This window comes from Brienomyrus brachyistius, chromosome 22, assembly GCF_023856365.1.
Source record: "Brienomyrus brachyistius isolate T26 chromosome 22, BBRACH_0.4, whole genome shotgun sequence".
NCBI classification, from domain to species: Eukaryota; Metazoa; Chordata; class Actinopteri; order Osteoglossiformes; family Mormyridae; genus Brienomyrus; species Brienomyrus brachyistius.
Genome location: NC_064554.1, coordinates 12,186,801 through 12,204,234, shown reverse-complemented (window position 1 = coordinate 12,204,234; position 17,434 = coordinate 12,186,801). Strand labels below are relative to the sequence as shown.

Here is a 17,434-nt window from a genome sequence, read left to right as displayed (position 1 = left end):
ATTAATGCCTATTGCCCTTACCCAAGCCCTGGTTTATTTGTATGTGTCTGTTTAAATAGCTGCTTTGACAGGTGAGCACTGTGAGTCACTAAACTGCAATCTACCTGCCCCCCTCCCCCCCATAATATCTAAAAAATATTTCACGGTGCCGTGAATGATCAGAGAGGGCAGAACCAATTAAACCACAAAGATTTAAGCGTGGGCCAATTAACAGGGTGGTGCTGGGGGAGGGGGGCAGAGATGGGGGTTGAGCAGCCCTCGTCTCCTGCTGTTTGGAGCCTTTCTTTAATTGCACCTCCTCAAAAAACACAGAGAGGCCAGTGCATCTTCAGATACATAATCTGACTCTGTAATGACAGGAAGCTACAGGAATAACGGCACAGGGAGGTTACAGGGCGCAGAGAGTGTGACCTCACAGGGCAGCATAGGCCAGAACATAAACATCTGACAGTTCGGAGGCTCTGCAAAATGCACATAGACATGGGGCTTGTGTAAGGACTCAGCGTATGTGCGGCTCAAGGCAGACAATGGTGCTTAATCTCCCAGCGGTGACGTTTCTTCCACGTCTAGAGATGAAACTGAGATGCAGCACCCCCTGGTGGAAGTATTGTGCACTGCACCCTACTGGCATCCTGACCAATGCCCTTTCAGTTAACCTCAGAATTATCTTAAACAGGTCTGAAAGCAATGTAAATATACCGTGTAGTCGTTTTCTGACCTGTGCTGTGTGTGATGTAACAAATAGCAAGATAGACAAAATATTTGGCAACCAAAAAAAAGACTCCCAGATGACAGTATATATACAACTAGTTTTTGCAGTCTAAGAGAGCCAGGACCCTGGTGACCAGCAGGGGGTGCAGTGTGCCAGTTAAATATATCCGAAATGTAATAATTCTGGTGTTACTATTGTTTTAAATGGCTAGTTAACAAGCAGACTTGGTCAGTTTTAACACTAAAGATGTCTTCAGTACATCCTGCATTTTTCACAGAAACATAGAGTCACACTTACTGCTGACCTTGTGCTTAGGGTTCAGCTCAGTGGGGAAGTTGACCCGCACCCCATTGGTCTCGCCACAACTTGACGGCCGACTTTGCCACCTGCCTCATCTTCCTCCCTGGCTCGCTTGGCTGCTTTCGTTCGGCCGCTCGCAGCGGGCATGCAGTGGACGCCCTCCTCTCTGAGTATGGGGGTCCTTCCTCGCCCAGAGATGATGCGGGTGGAATGATGTAAGACGGTACACACCCTGGGGGGGGGGTGGGAACTGAAGACACGAGGGAAGAGCGGACGGTGTGGGAAGTGTGAGCAGTCAGACACACTGCACCCCCCACGACCTCCGCCCTCTCCTCCTTTTGTACATTCTCTTGATGGTATTTTAATTGTAAACAGTTATGACTATTGCTGTTTTCAGTTGTTGGTTTTTCTAGACGAGACATTTCCCAATGTTGAGTACGCTTTGTTTCCTCGTCTCCGCTATCGCTGCTCTACGTTCGGCTTTCTCCTGGGGAGGGGAGGGGCTGTTTCAGGAGAGCGCTGGTGGTCCAGGAGGATCTCACCATGACCGTTCCTGAAGCCATTGGCTGAACTGGACCTGCAGGGAGCCTGTGTGGCCTTTAACTAAACCGGACAGACAGACAGACAGCCGTGCACACAGCAGAGTGCGTCTTACGCTCTGCGCATCCCAGCTCTCCAGGCCAGACCCTGGGCAGGAACAGGCTGTTTAACCTTAATAAAGTAAAGAAAACGCACAATTAAGGAATCATATGCAGCACATTCCACATCAAGGAGGGAGATGGAGGGAGACAGCGAGAGCGATATTCCTCTGAGGAATCAATGCAGACTCTCACATTAGCTTCTTACAGGATAGTAAGCAAACTCTGCCCTGCATTTTTACTGTGACTTCCGTTGAGATTTTGACAGCCCATACATTCACACAAGCTCCTCCAACTATTTCTATGGGCAATACCAACCTTAACCCCCACCCAGCCCTAACCTTAATCATAAATAACCAAACAAAACAGAAGACTTTTGGCATTTTCAGTATTTTGATTCACAGATTTTTATAAAACTAAGTTTCCCCTTGTAGAGACTGAGAAATGTCCAAAAGGTTTGGTCCCCACAATGTAGTGTATACAAACACACACACTCTACAGCCCTCCCCCTTCTGCTCTGTCTTCAGGTCATGCAAATTTAGATTGGAGTAGGAAGTTACTGGTTATGAGTGGTGGAACCACCCACGATGGCAGATGACATCAATGGGATGGGCGGGGTCTTCTGAGATTGGGCAGACTTTCCCTGATTACAGTAGCATCTCCTGACACAGCTCTCCAGCTCCAGCCCCACCCTCCCTTCTCAGGGGTGAGATAATGCTGTCTGTAAGCACACGCCTCTGTGTGCACCTGTCTGTGGCTCCCCCTGGTGGAGAAAGCCGAAACTGACACCGATCCTCTCAGGATCTACACCTTTCAAATATGAAATAAGCTGTTTGACCCATTGACCCTTTGGGCACGGACTAAATGTTTTGGAAATTCTTTTCAAATCCCAGACGTTTTTCCCAGCAACAACGAACAGTCATATTATGTACTGAAATGAAAAATGTATTCAGTTAGTTATACAATTGCAACTACTGCACTCTTACTCGATGTGTGCTGCCATTCTTGTTGTGGTCTGTGCTTAAAAAATGGCCCTGCATCATAATTAAGGCGCCGTCACGTTGTATAGAGTCTACGGGGACCCGGCAGGGAGCAAAAACCTGGACATTCTGATAGGGAGCAAAAACGTGGACTGCTGTGGGTCCCCGAGGACCGGATTGGGAAACACAGAATTTGAGGGAAAAAAAAAATCATTACTCTCTCTCTCTCTCTCTATATATATATATATATATATATATATATATATATGAACATCTCAAGATGTTCTGTTCATCCTGATGGAGTGTGTAGCTGGGATGTGTTTGTAAACGGCAATGAGCGTCCCGTTAGCAGCGCCAGAGTCCGACCAATCACAGAAGTGCACAAAGGGTTAATGTTAGACTACGGCCAGACAGGCCAGCATCCAGTTTTCTTTTGCACATTTTTGAGACATTTCTATTCAGTATTTTTAAATGGTTCCAAGTGCCTTTTATTGTAGGTAAAATGTAGAAGATATACAATATATAAAATATGAATATATATATATATTTTTCCCGGAACCATGTTCCAGAGCAGAACATGCAGAATTTTAGAGTTGTAAGTCTCCGGTTGGTACAGAATAGCAGTGTACTCCTGTTTTAGAGGAAGCTAATTATGATGTCAGTGAAAAAACAGAAAGCCGAATAAAGGTGTATTTGATAAATGCCGTGGTTCCTTTTATGAGGCCTGGACGTGAGGGACGAGCGTATAAACAAGGCGGCAGAAGGTGGCGGGAAATCAGAGAAGGGTCATAGTGTGCAGACGCTTGCAGGGGAATCACTGAAGAGGATGCGAAGGATTTTATTGGACTTTAATTTACAGTGGGGGGTGGGGAGGTGCAGCTTGGGTCAGGTTTCTGCTTGCTGCTGTGTCTGTGGGGGCTTCTCCTGCTTCTGAATGGCGAGCTCCTCGTCCAGCCGCTCTTTGGCGCGCACCACCTAAGCACAAACACAGGCTGATGTGGGCCCCCCCGTGGACGTCACAAATTATGGCTGGGGGCAGCTCATGCCAGACTTCCCTACAGATCCATGCTGTAATATTTATGCCAGTTCTGACAGGTGAGCCCCTTTAAGCACACGATAAAGACCAAAATTTAATGCAATGAAAGATAACAAAAGCTAACCATACATGCTAAACATGCATACAAGCATATTCAGCAGTTCATATGTGTCCTGAGATTTTACCCAAATCTGACACAGGCCACTATGTTAGGCCCCCCTGTCCTTTAAAGATGACATCTCAAGTGGGGGTGCGGCCTTGCCGACCTCCTCTTCCTATCAGATCAATATTTTAATCAGCATTAATAAGCTTATTTCCATGGATCTCATGCACATGATTTAAAGAAAATTACCCTTTCAGAAGAACGTGCCCAAGTAAAACTGAACTGGAATGTGAGACTCAGAACACAAACGTTCACGTGAAGGACGTGGCCCGTCGACCTCTGACAAACACACCGATGTGCGCTGGGATGTCCTCTGATCACATTCGATGTCTAGCAGTAGACTCAGATAACCGGATACATGCCAAGCTCTGCACTCACCTTAGACTGCAGGTAAAATGAGCCACCAACAGCCTTATCGTTGACTTTAAACAGATGTTCGTAATTCTGTTGGATGAGGCACAAACATGTTAAGCTGATCAAAATTACCGACAGAGGAGCAGAGGCAGAGAAAGCCTTTCATATTTGTCAAAAAAAAAAAGTGTTTGTAAAAAGTGCAAACAGGTGAAGAAATAAAGAGAATGAAACATTAAAAAAAATTGAGAAGATCAAATAGAAAAGCTGACATTTCTGCAGGCAGTCTGGACAATGAGACCGTATGTGTGCACTTTACTGTCAGGGATGAAACATGCGTATGTACCTTCTGGATCTCCTCAGGAGAGAGCTTTGAAATATTGAGGATTTGCTGTGCCTCCTGCAGGCTCATCCCCGAGATGCTGGAGGCGGCCGCTGACTGCTGGCCCCCCCGCCCTCTGGCATCCGCGGCGGCCTGGCTGGCTGAGGCATGAAACAGAAATTGAGCAAAGAACTGAGACCTACCACAGAGACTGAAAGTTTGACCAATGAGCGTTGAAGGCGATTTGAGACGCGTCTGCGTTATGCTCCCTTACCGTACCTGCAAACTCTTGCCGCAACGCCCGGGTGAACGCGCGTCCCACCACCTGCGCGCCCACGACGATGATCTGGGCGATGTACTTCGCCTGAATCCGGAGAGGGGAGTCAGGGGACATGGGGGACACAGGAGAATCAGGGGGGAGACAGGGGACACAGGGGAGACGGGGGTGGGGGGAGACAGGGGACATGTGGAGAGAGAAGAGTCGGCGGGAGACGGGGGACACAGGAGAGTCGGCGGGAGACGGGGGACACAGGAGAGTCGGCGGGAGACGGGGGACACAGGAGAGTCGGTGGGAGACGGGGGACACAGGAGAGTCAGGGGGGAGACAGAGGACAGCTTCACATCCACTCGGGCAAACATTTAATTCCACGCTGACCTTAAAAACCACACGTTAAACTGCCATTCTAACGCGGCTTTTCTCGACTGACATCACGATGCATCTTTTTCAACCATCTGTATAATAAATGTATAACGGAAAGAAGCTATTATGGATGGCCATTTAAATGACAAGCTAATTGTGCGAGGCCCGTAGATAGGTAAAAAATGATGCAGTTCAGACAACGTTGTAAAGCACGACTGCATCAACGTTACTAATGTATTATATATGACATACACATCGCATCAAGATGTAACATCTGGAGGACTTGCGAGGTTTCAGCTGACTCTCACTGTCAAGCACGTTTTTATCGTGACGCTCACCACAAATTAAACACTTATATTTCACATCTTACCATGACTTATTCCAGGACGCTTCCAGTAGTTTCGTGTTTTATCTATTACATTAACATCGGTGAGATCGTGCACATGCCGTATATTTTCAATGTCACTGTGGTGTCAAAGTTGAAAGGGCGATACCGTCAACGAATCATAGAGGCTGAAATCCCGTATTTAAAAATTCTGCGGCGCCACCGTGTGGGTGGAAGGTGAAATGCATCGAGGACCATCCTGCCCGCCAGAACACGAGTGTCTGGCTGCAGAAGGGGCCTGACAGCGCGTGTCCCCTGTCAAGCCCCTTCCACTCTCAAGCCCCTACGTCATTTCCGTTAAAACGACAGATTATCCGGAAATTCCGAGGTGACGATCTCCCATTCAAACATGGCTGCCTCCATGAACACGCTGTTGTGTGTTGTTGCTTTATATTTCAGCAGATTTGGAGAGAGATTATTTTTTCCAAGAGACAAACAAACAATCCGTCCTGTGGACAAATACGTCTTGACAAACCCCAATACGTAATTTCTGTTTAAACGAGGGAATCCGTCTCAAACCTGAACAATATAGTTGTACATATGTGTGTGTAAATAAATGTAGTGCTACTGTATGTGTTATTATTGTGAGACATCAGACTATAGCTAATATGTACTTAAATCATTATTTTCTTGTGCCATATTTATTCCGTCAAATATTGTACTTTAATAATGTCAGCATTTCAATGTTTATACGGAAACTTTTAAGTCATAATCTAATAAACATGTTTTGTGCGTTATTGGTTATTGACAAAACGTATTTGTTTTACCCAAGATATGTGCCCAAGTAATAACATCATTTTAATAACGATGTCTAGAGTCCAGTGTTCCAACATAGATTTAGAGTGTAGTGTGCCTAAATAGCTAATTAGAACTTTCTTACCGTGTATTACACTATATATCACATATTAATACATACCTCAATATTATGTAAACATATGACGAAGTCATTTTTTAATAAAAAAACAAATAAAAATATTTTTAATTATATTGTGAAGACAATAATATAATGTGAAGTTGAAACAGTTGCGTAATTGCCTAATTTAAATAAACGATTGCCAGTAAAAAGTTGTGCTTTGGTACTGGCCATAATACAATATTTTTACTATGTAAATTTTTTTCTAAGGAGCCGATGAGAATTAAATTTCTACAAGAAAAACTACTATTCTAGTTATATAGAAACTATGTTGTTTTTAATAATAATAAAAAAATCCTCACAAAACAGCAAAAGGTTTATTTTTCAAACCAAACAGGATGTCAACAGAATACAGTATAAAACACTTAAATATATGAACTACTTTATGAAATGACAACAAATACTATATACAAATAACAGATCTTTGAAAATATACAATAATTTACAGTACTGCTGTCACGCGCGTGCGGTGCGGGTGAGGCGCAAGGACGGGGCGACGAGCAAAGAGGCAGGCGAGCCGGCAAGATCAGGGCAAACGGGGATTTATTAAACTGACGAGGACTAGGGAACATCGCAGGAATACGCTCACAAGGTAATAACCACAATGACAGACAATGGACTCAGGCAAGGCACGGACTGAAATACACAGGACTGATCAAATTAACTAGACACAGCTGGGTACAATCGGGAGAAAACACGTGGGTAATCAGGGGGCGTGGCACACAGGAGGAGCGGGCCGGGCATGACAACTGCAATCAGTGATTAAGGATTTTTCACTAAAAACAGATGCATATATATGACTAATATAAAAAATAACTGACATCGGGTGCGGAGAAGCAGGCGAAGGGAGCCGTGAATGCGAATAAACGGGGTTTAATCAGGGTAAAAAGGGAATCACAGGGAACAAGGCACGTAGCAACAACAACGACAGATCTGGAGAATGAAATAGAACACACTGAAATACACAAGACAAACAAGATCAAACAGGAAAGCTGGTAACAAGCGGGATTCACACGAGATAAATGAAGTGGGCGTGGTCCACGAGGTCTGAACGATCGGTTGTGACAATAACAATGTACTGTACAGTGAACCTACTACGCTAAACCACAAAACACGATTAAGCTCTTGTCGGCTGTTTTCTAAAAACAAATGCATGTCTTTGAAACATTTGAAAATTGAAAAAAAAAAGGATAGACAATGGTATCTTTCTCTTCTTCAGTGTAATATTCAGTTATGAAGTCCATCTTGCCACTCCTGATAACGGTAAGTCACGTCGGAGTCACGTCGTCTTGCCTCTCTATATATTTGTATATACAGTAGCTGAGATGACTATAAAGTTTACTTTGTCTTTGGCTGACTTTTTTATGTGACCGAGCACTACTCTTAGGACTTTTTTAAGGTAAACATGAGTTGCCTGTACTAAGGCGACGAGTTCAACACAGGCGTATTTCGATGTGATAATTAATTTTTAAATAGTTAAGTCATACATTCCACGACTTCAGAATTATCCGCACGACAAGATGGATTCTTATAGCTCGCGACAAGAAGATTTGTCGTTCGAACGGAAATGACGTAGGGGCTTGAGAGTGGAAGGGGCCTGACAGAGGACACGCGCTGTCAGGCCCTTCTGCAGCCAGATGCCTCTCCGCCAGAAAGCAATTACCCCAGTGACCAAGACATACGCAGGATTCTCTGTACATTAAAAAATGTGCTAAACCTTTTTAGAAATGAAAACCAACCACAGAGACGATTTATTTTAAACGGTGTTTATTTCTACTCATATTGGACAGAGAAAAAAATTATAAAACGCACAATCCCACGTTTTAAGAAATCCCGTTCCGCTAAGACCAGTGTAGGTAATTTTCCATCAAAACCATGCAGGATATTTCGGAGAATTAGACACAAACCGACTCGCAGACAACCGAAATGTGTCTTAGGCGGGAGTGTGCAATATACATGTTGTCATTTTCCAGTCATGCGTCTGTAAACAACGTAAGATTACAAGACAATTACGTTAAGCAGAAATTGTTCTGTCCCAGTTATATGGACTTAATAGGGAATGAAACAGCGGACTGGACTGTTAGCGCAGCAAATACTGTAAAATAACAGGTGCAAAAGTGAAATAATATTAATAAAATTAAAACGTAAAGGAATGCTTATTTTAGCAATAACTAGCCTATCCAAAAACCGTGATGTAATTTCTACAGATGAATAATGTTTCCGGCTAAGACTGCTTAAAAAAGTAAAAAATTAAAAGCGGTACATAAGTAGGACATATGTATATAACTGGATATGAAGGTTTACCCTCCAAAATGCCCATTTTGGTTCCAATGAAAGAGTAGACCTATACCCACCGATGCAAAAAGAGTAATCAAAACCGCAGCACAAAATGCTGTGAATGACGCAAGACACCAAAATATACCTGAAAGTTACTGTCATAAACCCACAATACGAGCATGTCTTTGGCAAAGACAATTTCAAGACTGATTGAGTTTCTGGAGTGAATTCATTGATCGAATTTGGTCCAAATGGGAAAAAAAAATACAACTTTTGATGATTTGCGTTCAAATTGTTATTGTGCACATTGTAAAAAACGATTGTTACAAAGTGTGCCAGTCGAGATTTAATAATTTTCTTTAAGGAACTGCCCCTAAACATGCATTATTATTTTAGATTGTTTTGTTTGTTGTTCGCTGCCAGTGTCTCACCCCAACATAGGAATCAGGAAGCAAAACCGACAGGGCAACGGCAAAAATCCAGAAAACCCTGTAAACAAGCAAGAAAATGCCGGAAACTACTCTGTGGAATGCAGGGAGCTGTATAAAGGTGACCAGCCATACCAGTGTTGCAGGGGATTGTGGGTGTTTTAATTGATTGATTAACTAATTATGGTGGGATTCTGATTTACAAGAGTGTCCTCTGCTCAAATGTGCTATTCATGAGAAAATCACATAGTTATTAAACAGATCAGATAGCATTGCAGGTGTTTGATAAGAGTGATCAGGAGTGAGACACATATGGCACGTTTAAAAAATAAAGACAGCTTTTTGTCCAAATAAGAGGTTTGAGATGAGGGGTACAGTCTGACACACGGAGACTCACCAACCACACACATGACAGCAAACATGGACTGTTACGGTACACTTGAAGTCCAGTTGGTTCCCCTTTGACAAACGTCAGTAGTTTGGGAGGGGAGTGATATTAGCTTAGCCAGGCTAAATCCTGACAGCATTGTGTTACCATCCCTAACGTCTGATTGCTAAATGGGGGCTAAAGGCTCTTGTTGCCTCGATGGAGCACACCCCAGCCAGTGCTGTGAGAACGCAGTGGAAGTGCAGTTACGGGGGGGGGGGGGCAGCTCCAGACACTTTCAGCGGCAATAAGGCAATAAAGTGGAGAGGGTTAGGGTCAGCACGTGTCGGAGGCCCATCTGCTGGTGACAGACCCTCCCCATCCTGGGACGGACTGTTAGTCGTCCTGAAAAGCAGATAGACACAGGGGGCAGTCAGTCTCCATTTCTGCGCGCGTATCTGTCTGTGTGTGTGTCTGCCTGTGTGTGTGTCTGTCTGTCTGTCTGTCTGTGTGTGTCTGCCTGCCTGTGTGTGTGTGTGTGTCTGCCTGCCTGTCTGTCTGTGTGTGTCTGCCTGCCTGTGTGTGTGTGTGTGTCTGCCTGCCTGCCTGCCTGTCTGTCTGTCTGTCTGTGTCCGGCTGGCTGTGTGTGTGTCTGTCTGTGTGTGTGTCTGTGTGTGTGTCTGTGTGTGTGTGTGTCTGTCTGTCTGTCTGTCTGTGATGCTAGGACTCCTGCTCTGAGCCTCACCCATTCCTCTTCATCCACACCCTGGAAGGACTCCTGTGGCAGGGGGTCCTCCCTGTTCCCCAGCTTGGCCACCATGGCACTCAGCAGCTGCATGGGAAAAACACTGTCATGTGACACGAGCACAAATACACTGTCATGTGACACGGGCAGAAATACACTGTCATGTGACACGGGCAGAAATACACTGTCATGTGATGCAGGCATACAGCCCACAGGCACTGCTACATTTAACAGATATGAACACAGTCACATGACCGTAACATAGACTATAAACACAGTGCTTTGCCTGACATGCAACATTAACAGCATCAGCACATGCATATAATCACACACAGGTTTGTATTCATATCTTTGTGGGGACTGTCCATTCATCCATGCATAATCCTAATCCCAACAACGACAAACTTAACCCCTACGCAGGACTTTTGGAAATTTTTTTTTAATTTTTTTTAATTAGTCACAGATTTTTATAAAAAATTGCGTTTCTCCTTGTGGGGAAGGAAAAAATGTCTCCCCCCCTCTCACACACCTCCTCTTTCTTCTGTTCATCTGTCTTCTCTTCCAGGTAGACAGATGAAGGGAGGTATTTCCTTATAGGGGCCTCCTTGGGGGCCTCACTCACTGAGTAAGAGAAAAGCAGATAGAAAAGTGAGATGGGTACAGGAACAGCGGGGGAGACAGGTACAGGAACAGCAGGGAGACAGGTACAGGAACAGCAGGGAGACAGATACAGGAACAGCAGGGGAGACAGGTACAGGAACAGTAGGGGAGACAGGTACAGGAACAGCAGGGGAGACAGGTACAGGAACAGCAGGGGAGGCAGGTACAGGAACAGCAGGGGAGGCAGGTACAGGAACAGCAGGGAGACAGGTACAGGAACAGCAGGGGAGACAGGTACAGGAACAGCAGGGGAGACAGGTACAGGAACAGCAGGGGAGACAGGTACAGGAACAGCAGGGAGACAGGTACAGGAACAGCAGGGGAGACAGGTACAGGAACAGCAGGGAGACAGGTACACATAAAAGAATGTTAAAGTACAATCTTGGACTTTTTAGACTAAATAAACATGCGTATGGCAAAGACGCAGAACAATGGCTACAGGTAGAGATGTTTGTTCAAGTCCCCGTTTAAGCTTTTGTGCCGCACCAGGAATCATGTCTTTGGGACGTAGACTGATCTTGCGGTGCTGTCCGTTGGACCCTGACAGCCAAGAAGAGGCCGTCAATGTTGACTCCCACCAAACTGCCGTCTCTGGGAAGATGTCGTCCTGGAAGAACTCTTTCTGTGGGGTTCGAGATGGCAGACAGACCCGGTGAATCCCGGGTAGCACTGCGGCTCACCTGACAACATGCATGTGCTAAATGTGTCCCATGTGGAGCATGAGGACCCAAGCAGTCAGGTGCTTATGCATGTGGAGCTTTTCATGAAAAGCTGTCATAAAGCACTTAGTAATACGGAAAAAAGTCGCCTTTTATCAGTATGTCCAGCAGGGGGCGGCGACAGTTACCTTGACACGGGGCACCTTGAAAGCTATGGGTTCGATGCTGGTCTTGCTGAGCTTCAGTGCCCGGGCGATCTCGACGTTGCGAACGTCACACTCGGTCTTGGGCAGGAATGAGAAGCCCTGGAGACGGGATGCAAGCAGCCGTCACGCTGACGCCCCCCCTGACCCCGACTGCCCGCTTTGCGTGGGGGGGCCGGTCCAGCAGAGGTTTACCTTGTGAGGCTCTGTAGAACTGAAGCTGCTGCACTCCAGGAAATATGGAGCCTCTGACAGGATCTCGTAGATGTAGACGCGGGTGTCGCCCTGAAAGACATGCACACGGTCGCTGGCGCCCTCATTCCACCCCACCCCCGGCACCCAAAACTGCCCACGCCGTACCTTCCCGGTGATGATGAGCACGCTGGTGTCGGCATCGTAGAACGGAATAAGCGTGGAGGGTGACACATCGGTGGATGCTGTGGCCACGGGCCCCGAGGATGGGGACTGGGCGGAGTACATGTAAAGCTGTCTCTCGCTACGGCTACAGGGCACACAAAGGGAGTGGACAGGGCATTGTGGGACATCAGCACCGAGCCAATACAAAGTCATCTAACATTTGCCACTGGCTGGAAAATAATCTGGCATCAGAGGTCAGGGGCATATAAACATGGTCAAAGCCCCCATGCTATTTTCCATGATGGTGTAGCCGCTGACAAAAGGGGGGGGGGGGTTTAAACCAGGTCAGCTGAGGCCCCTGCACTGTAGCCTGGGTAAGCCCGTGCCTTAAAGCACTTCTGTCAGTGGCAGGTTATCAGCGAACATTACTGGAACATTACTAGCAGAGTCATGTAGTGCTTACCCGTCGAACCCAGACACCAGCAGATACTGACCCCCGCACACCCACACCACACGGCCTCCCCGAGGGCCCTCTGGGCCAGGGCCGTCCTGTGGGGAAGTGAGAGAGGCCAGTGACCACCCTGAGGGCCGCGGTAAGCCTGAGTCCCAGGCTGTGGAGATTGTCGACCGCAGATACCTTGACGGGCTCAGCAGACTGGCGCGGATCGTACACTCGCACCTTCCCGTCTTTGCAGACCGTGGCCAGGAGGCAGCCATCTGGGCTCCAGGCCATCCCAAAAATCTGGAGAAACCCATTCCCGGTTATCGTGCCGCATTGGTCTCCTTTGGCCCTCACACCTCTAGCCTTGCATGTGGCCCAGGCGCTACACACCTTTCCTCTGCCTTGTCATCCACTAGTGACGGCCAAATGAAACCTCATGAACTGCTTGCTGTATTTTCTGACCCCACTAGATGGCTCTCTCTGTTAAAAAATGGCTCAAAGCATGCCCCAAAACAAACAAAGAGCACCATCTAGTGGAGCAAAAAATACAGCAAATGGTTCATGAAGCTTCATTTGACTATCACTACCATCCACCCAGCATCCACCTCCAATCCTTGCCCCCTTCCTCTCCCACAGCCCCCCAGGAGCCTTCCATTTCTCCACCCACCCTGAAGCCTCACCTGGTCCTGGTGCCCCTTCAGGATCTTCACTTCCTTCCTGGCCTGTAAGTCCCAGAGGCGCACGGTCATGTCGTACGAGGAGGACGTCAACAGGCCCACAGCCTGGGGGTGGAAGCTGATGGAGTAGATCTTCTCCGTGTGTCCTGCAGGGCGGGACCCCAGTCAGCCTGCCTCATATGCCCAGCACTACATGGAGACCCTCTCCTGCTCGGGGTCGTCCAAACTTACCCTGCAGGACGCACTCTGGCTCCGTCAGCGTCTCCGTCAGGCCGCCCACTGGCACCCGCCAGATGCGGATCTTGGCATCGTCACCCGCTGGGAGAGAGAACGGGCAGAGAGAGAATAAATGGATGAACAGAAAAGTACAGGTGAGGGGTGTCAATGATGGACTGACCAGGATGAGATGCTTACCCACGGCCAACCTCTGCGGGTCGAAGGGGTCCCAGGCCAGGTCGGCCACATTGACCGTGTTCTGGATGGTGGGCAAGGTGGTGTCCGGAAGTTTCCCAGGCCGAGAGAGCTGAATGGGAAACAGCAATGCTGTCAATCACCAATATATAACTACAGGTTTGGGACAATTATACACGGCCAGATGGTCATGAGGGCAGTGTGACTGACTGTAGGGTTATGACAGCCCAAACGATCAAGTCAGTAAAGAGTCAAAAATGTACCAAATTCACTTCATCATGTCCAAATAATATGGGTAGTGGTCATGTCAGAAAATACATGGGTGTATTAGACGCTTGCTGCAAATCTTTGGGGTGACTTGGGGAAATGTTTTGAATTGGCTAACCTAACATACTTCGACAGACTGTAATGTCATTTTTTTGTGAGTTTTATTCCTCCTCTCCCCCCACAGAGCCGGGGCAGCACCTCAAACACGGCGATCTGCCCCCCTGCGATGGCCATGGGCACGGCCACCCGCTGCCCGTTGGCGCAGAAGCCATCTGATTCGCCAGGCGTGGTCAGGTTGAGCCCCCGCACGTTGGTGATGTGGGTGTCACGGTGCAGAACGCTGCCCTGGATATGGCGGAATTTCGAGCTGGGGCCTAGGATGGGGGGGGGGGTTAGGGGCGAAGGAAGAGGAGGAGAGGGAAGGAGGGAGCAGGTTAGAGGAAGAAAGAGAGAGAGGATGAAAGAAAGACAAGTGTGGAATAAAACTTAATGGACTCCAAATACACGCATAAGCACCATCCTAATAACAAAGGTAACAATATCGCCCCCTGGTGGCAGCCTGAGATGGCGCCCTACCCAGCATGTTTTGTATGGCCCGTGAGCTTTGGCTAGGGCTGGGCAGGAATCCCGAGGACAGGCCGCTGGTGGAAGAAGGGGAACGGGAGGGTGCGGCACTGCTGGTGGGTGTGGTCAAGGGGCTGCTGGAGATGGAACAGCCGGGAGGGGCTTCCTGTTGGTGCGAGCGGGGGGATGAGGGTGGTGGGCAACCGAGAGAGGAAATATGATGGATTTGATTGGTTTCACCACACAATCATATAACGAATATCAGCCAAAACATGACCAGACAGGCAAGACAGGCACACTCAGTGTTATACAGTATCCCACATTTCATAGGTAAAGCATCTAGCTGTAAGGCGATTTCACTTGTACCGGCCCAGATTCTTTGCTGAGCCACAGTGCGAACGCAGCACACACACTCAGAGTCACAGAAATCCCACCCTTCCCATTGGTGGATTGGCGCTGTTTCCCGTATCACTCACCTCACTGCTCCGTCCCCTGGGCAACTCTGTCTTCGGCGCCCCCTGCTGGGCTGGCTGGGCCCTGGGTTGTGGCCGCTTGGCCGGGTGCAGGCTGACCCTCTGGACCTGGGAGATACCGGGGGAAGAAGTCCTTGTCGTTTTACTGTCAGTACCTGTGTGGTCGTTGCTGAAAGGCTAAATGAGTTTCCTGCACAAGCTGCATCTCTGCCAACTGTCCTTGTCCTGATGGACCAATCCGTACCCTTTGATATGATGAACAACCAGATCCTCCTGTCCACCCTCTCAACTGGGCATCACAGGTTTCTGAGATGGTTTGAGTCTTAGCAAGAGGGCAGATCTTTCTGAGTATCATTGGGAGCAGAGCTATCAAGGTCAACCCAGGTAACCACTGGTGTGCCTCAGGGTTTGGTTCTGGGTCCCACCGCTTTTCCCTGTGTACTTCCTCTCTAGGTCTCTTCAGCCGGTCATATGGATTCCACTGGCATTACCATGCAGAAGAAATTCAACTCCACCTAGCATTCTCTCAATGGGATATCAGAGTTTTTGGCTTGGATTTCAATCTGACGAGGGAACCCTTTCAAGGGCCAAGGTCTTTGTCTTCCCTGCCAACCATAACACTCAACGTAATCGTACATTTTGGATCATCAAAGTCGGACGCTTGACAGCTGTTTGCTGCTGATGTACTGTGCACCTTGCTTGCACGTCACTTTGAACCAAAGCATCTGCTAAATAAATAAACCAATGTGAGTGTAAACCTGGTAATTCCTCACCGGTGTGTTGCCACCTTCCCACCACTCTGTAGCAGTCATGGCCGCCGTCTGGCCTACAGTGTCCGGGTACAGGTCAGCGTGGAAGTCCTGTCCAGGCTGGAAGATACAGACACACAGACACACGTATCAGTGTTAGAACTCTTCTGCGTTAACATTTACGACAAACAGGTATCATCCAGCAACAGTGTGTTGGGCTGCTGAGAACATGGAACTGTGAACAACCTCAGTCGCTTCACTGCTCTGCAGCCAATGGTGCCAAGGCTGAATCAGGCCAAACTGACTGGATCCTTACTCAGGAGCCCCCTTTCCCCTCCCCGACTGTAGGCGGTGATGTCATGTAAAAAGCTAGTCAGGTAGCATGTGACACCGCTGGTGATGCAACCATGGAGGGGAATATTCAACACTATAAACTGCAAACAAACACACTGGCATTAAGGCTCTGCTGAAACAGAGAGAGGGAGGGCTCCCCTCGTCCTTTAATTATAGTCTTTATTTTCATTACTGAAAACTGCTGCTCCAAATAGGAGAATTTACAAACAGTGCTGTGAAAACATTCTGCTGTGTTATTCCCCTTGGCTATACAGATACAGAGGTTAACCAAGAGGTCAAAGGTGAGTCCCGAATGGCTCTGGGAGCAATGGGTTCAGGTACAAAGCAGGGTTCGGGTTCAAAGCAAGGTCCGGGTTCAAAGCAGGGACAGGGTACAAAGTAGGGTCAAGGTACAAAGCAAGGTCTGGTTACGAAGCAGGGTCATGGTATAAAGCAGGGTCATGGTATAAAGCAAGGTCCAAGTACAAAGCAGGGTCAGAGTACAAAGCAAGGTTGGGGTACAAAGTAGGGTCAAGGTACAAAGCAAGGTTGGGGTACAAAGTAGGGTCAAGGTACAAAGCAGGGTCAGGGTACGAAGCAGGGTCCGGGTACAAAGCAGGGTCGGGGTACAAAGTAGGGTCAGGGTACGAAGCAGGGTCCGGGTACAAAGTAGGGTCGAGGTACAAAGCAAGGTCCGGGTTCAAAGCAGGGTCAGGGTACAAAGTAGGGTCAAGGTACAAAGCAAGGTCCGGGTACAAAGCAGGGTCAGAGTACAAAACAAGGTCTGGGTTCAAAGCAGGGTAAGGATACGAAGCAAGGTCCGGGTACAAAGCAGGGTCAGGGTACAAAGCAAGGTCCGGGTACAAAGCAGGGTCGGGGTACGAAGCAGGGTCAGGGTACAAAGCAAAGTTGGGGTACAAAGTAGGGTCAGGGTACAAAGCAAGGTCCGGGTACAAAGCAGGGTCAGGGTACGAAGTAGGGTCAAGGTACAAAGCAGGGTCAGGGTACGAAGCAGAGTTCATGCATTCACTGCTTTGTCACACGTTCAATACTAAAGAAAAAGGGCTCAAATAAATGCACCTAACTTTTACGGTCTGCATGTAGAGTTCAAAGGGCAAAGGGAGGAATTAGACGTTGCAGGTCTGTCAGGGCTCACCTTGCGGGGGACGTGGTAGCTGACCGGCACGATGTAGCTGTCAGTGAGCTGCAGGACCCGCAGCACCTCGCACGACACAACGTCAAGCGCCAGCTTGGGGACCATGGCGACGCCGCGGGTCGCCGTCTCAGTCAGACATTGGCTCACTGACACAGACACAGAGGTAATGGTGTGAATGTGCAACTGCCCAAGAAAATCTGTCTGACAGACATCAGCGTGAAGGGGG

The 17,434-nt window shown here is 47.9% G+C and overlaps 2 protein-coding genes and 1 long non-coding RNA gene across 5 annotated transcripts in view; 1 reads left to right on the top strand and 2 right to left on the bottom strand.

Moving 5' to 3' along the window:
- Nucleotides 1-3,452: 3,452 nt before the first annotated feature.
- Nucleotides 3,453-5,636, bottom strand: pam16 (presequence translocase associated motor 16). The gene is made up of 5 exons (XM_048990330.1): nucleotides 5,513-5,636; nucleotides 4,782-4,866; nucleotides 4,527-4,663; nucleotides 4,208-4,273; nucleotides 3,453-3,605 (listed from the first exon to the last, which is right to left on the bottom strand). The coding sequence occupies exons 1-5, from the start codon at nucleotides 5,513-5,515 to the stop codon at nucleotides 3,516-3,518; spliced, it is 381 nt and encodes a 126-aa protein (XP_048846287.1). The 5' UTR covers nucleotides 5,516-5,636; the 3' UTR covers nucleotides 3,453-3,515.
- Nucleotides 5,637-8,190: 2,554 nt separating this feature from the next.
- Nucleotides 8,191-17,434, bottom strand: part of coro7 (coronin 7) — a 76,174-nt gene continuing 66,930 nt past the window's right edge. For all 3 annotated transcript variants that reach the window (XM_048990322.1, XM_048990319.1, XM_048990320.1), the window contains 17 exons: nucleotides 17,209-17,354; nucleotides 15,744-15,839; nucleotides 14,974-15,078; nucleotides 14,510-14,663; nucleotides 14,132-14,307; nucleotides 13,670-13,778; nucleotides 13,487-13,573; nucleotides 13,259-13,401; nucleotides 12,774-12,878; nucleotides 12,600-12,685; nucleotides 12,140-12,281; nucleotides 11,975-12,064; nucleotides 11,765-11,881; nucleotides 11,404-11,539; nucleotides 10,787-10,878; nucleotides 10,258-10,344; nucleotides 8,191-9,917 (listed from right to left, as the gene is read on the bottom strand). In XM_048990322.1, the coding sequence (XP_048846279.1) occupies nucleotides 9,909-9,917; nucleotides 10,258-10,344; nucleotides 10,787-10,878; nucleotides 11,404-11,539; nucleotides 11,765-11,881; nucleotides 11,975-12,064; nucleotides 12,140-12,281; nucleotides 12,600-12,685; nucleotides 12,774-12,878; nucleotides 13,259-13,401; nucleotides 13,487-13,573; nucleotides 13,670-13,778; nucleotides 14,132-14,307; nucleotides 14,510-14,663; nucleotides 14,974-15,078; nucleotides 15,744-15,839; nucleotides 17,209-17,354 (1,880 nt within the window). In that variant the 3' untranslated portion in view covers nucleotides 8,191-9,908. The remainder of the gene's footprint in view (nucleotides 9,918-10,257; nucleotides 10,345-10,786; nucleotides 10,879-11,403; nucleotides 11,540-11,764; nucleotides 11,882-11,974; nucleotides 12,065-12,139; nucleotides 12,282-12,599; nucleotides 12,686-12,773; nucleotides 12,879-13,258; nucleotides 13,402-13,486; nucleotides 13,574-13,669; nucleotides 13,779-14,131; nucleotides 14,308-14,509; nucleotides 14,664-14,973; nucleotides 15,079-15,743; nucleotides 15,840-17,208; nucleotides 17,355-17,434) is intronic.
- On the top strand, nucleotides 10,905-11,227 carry LOC125717427 (uncharacterized). The gene is made up of 2 exons (XR_007384537.1): nucleotides 10,905-10,961; nucleotides 11,105-11,227. It is a non-coding gene; the product is annotated as an uncharacterized LOC125717427 (long non-coding RNA).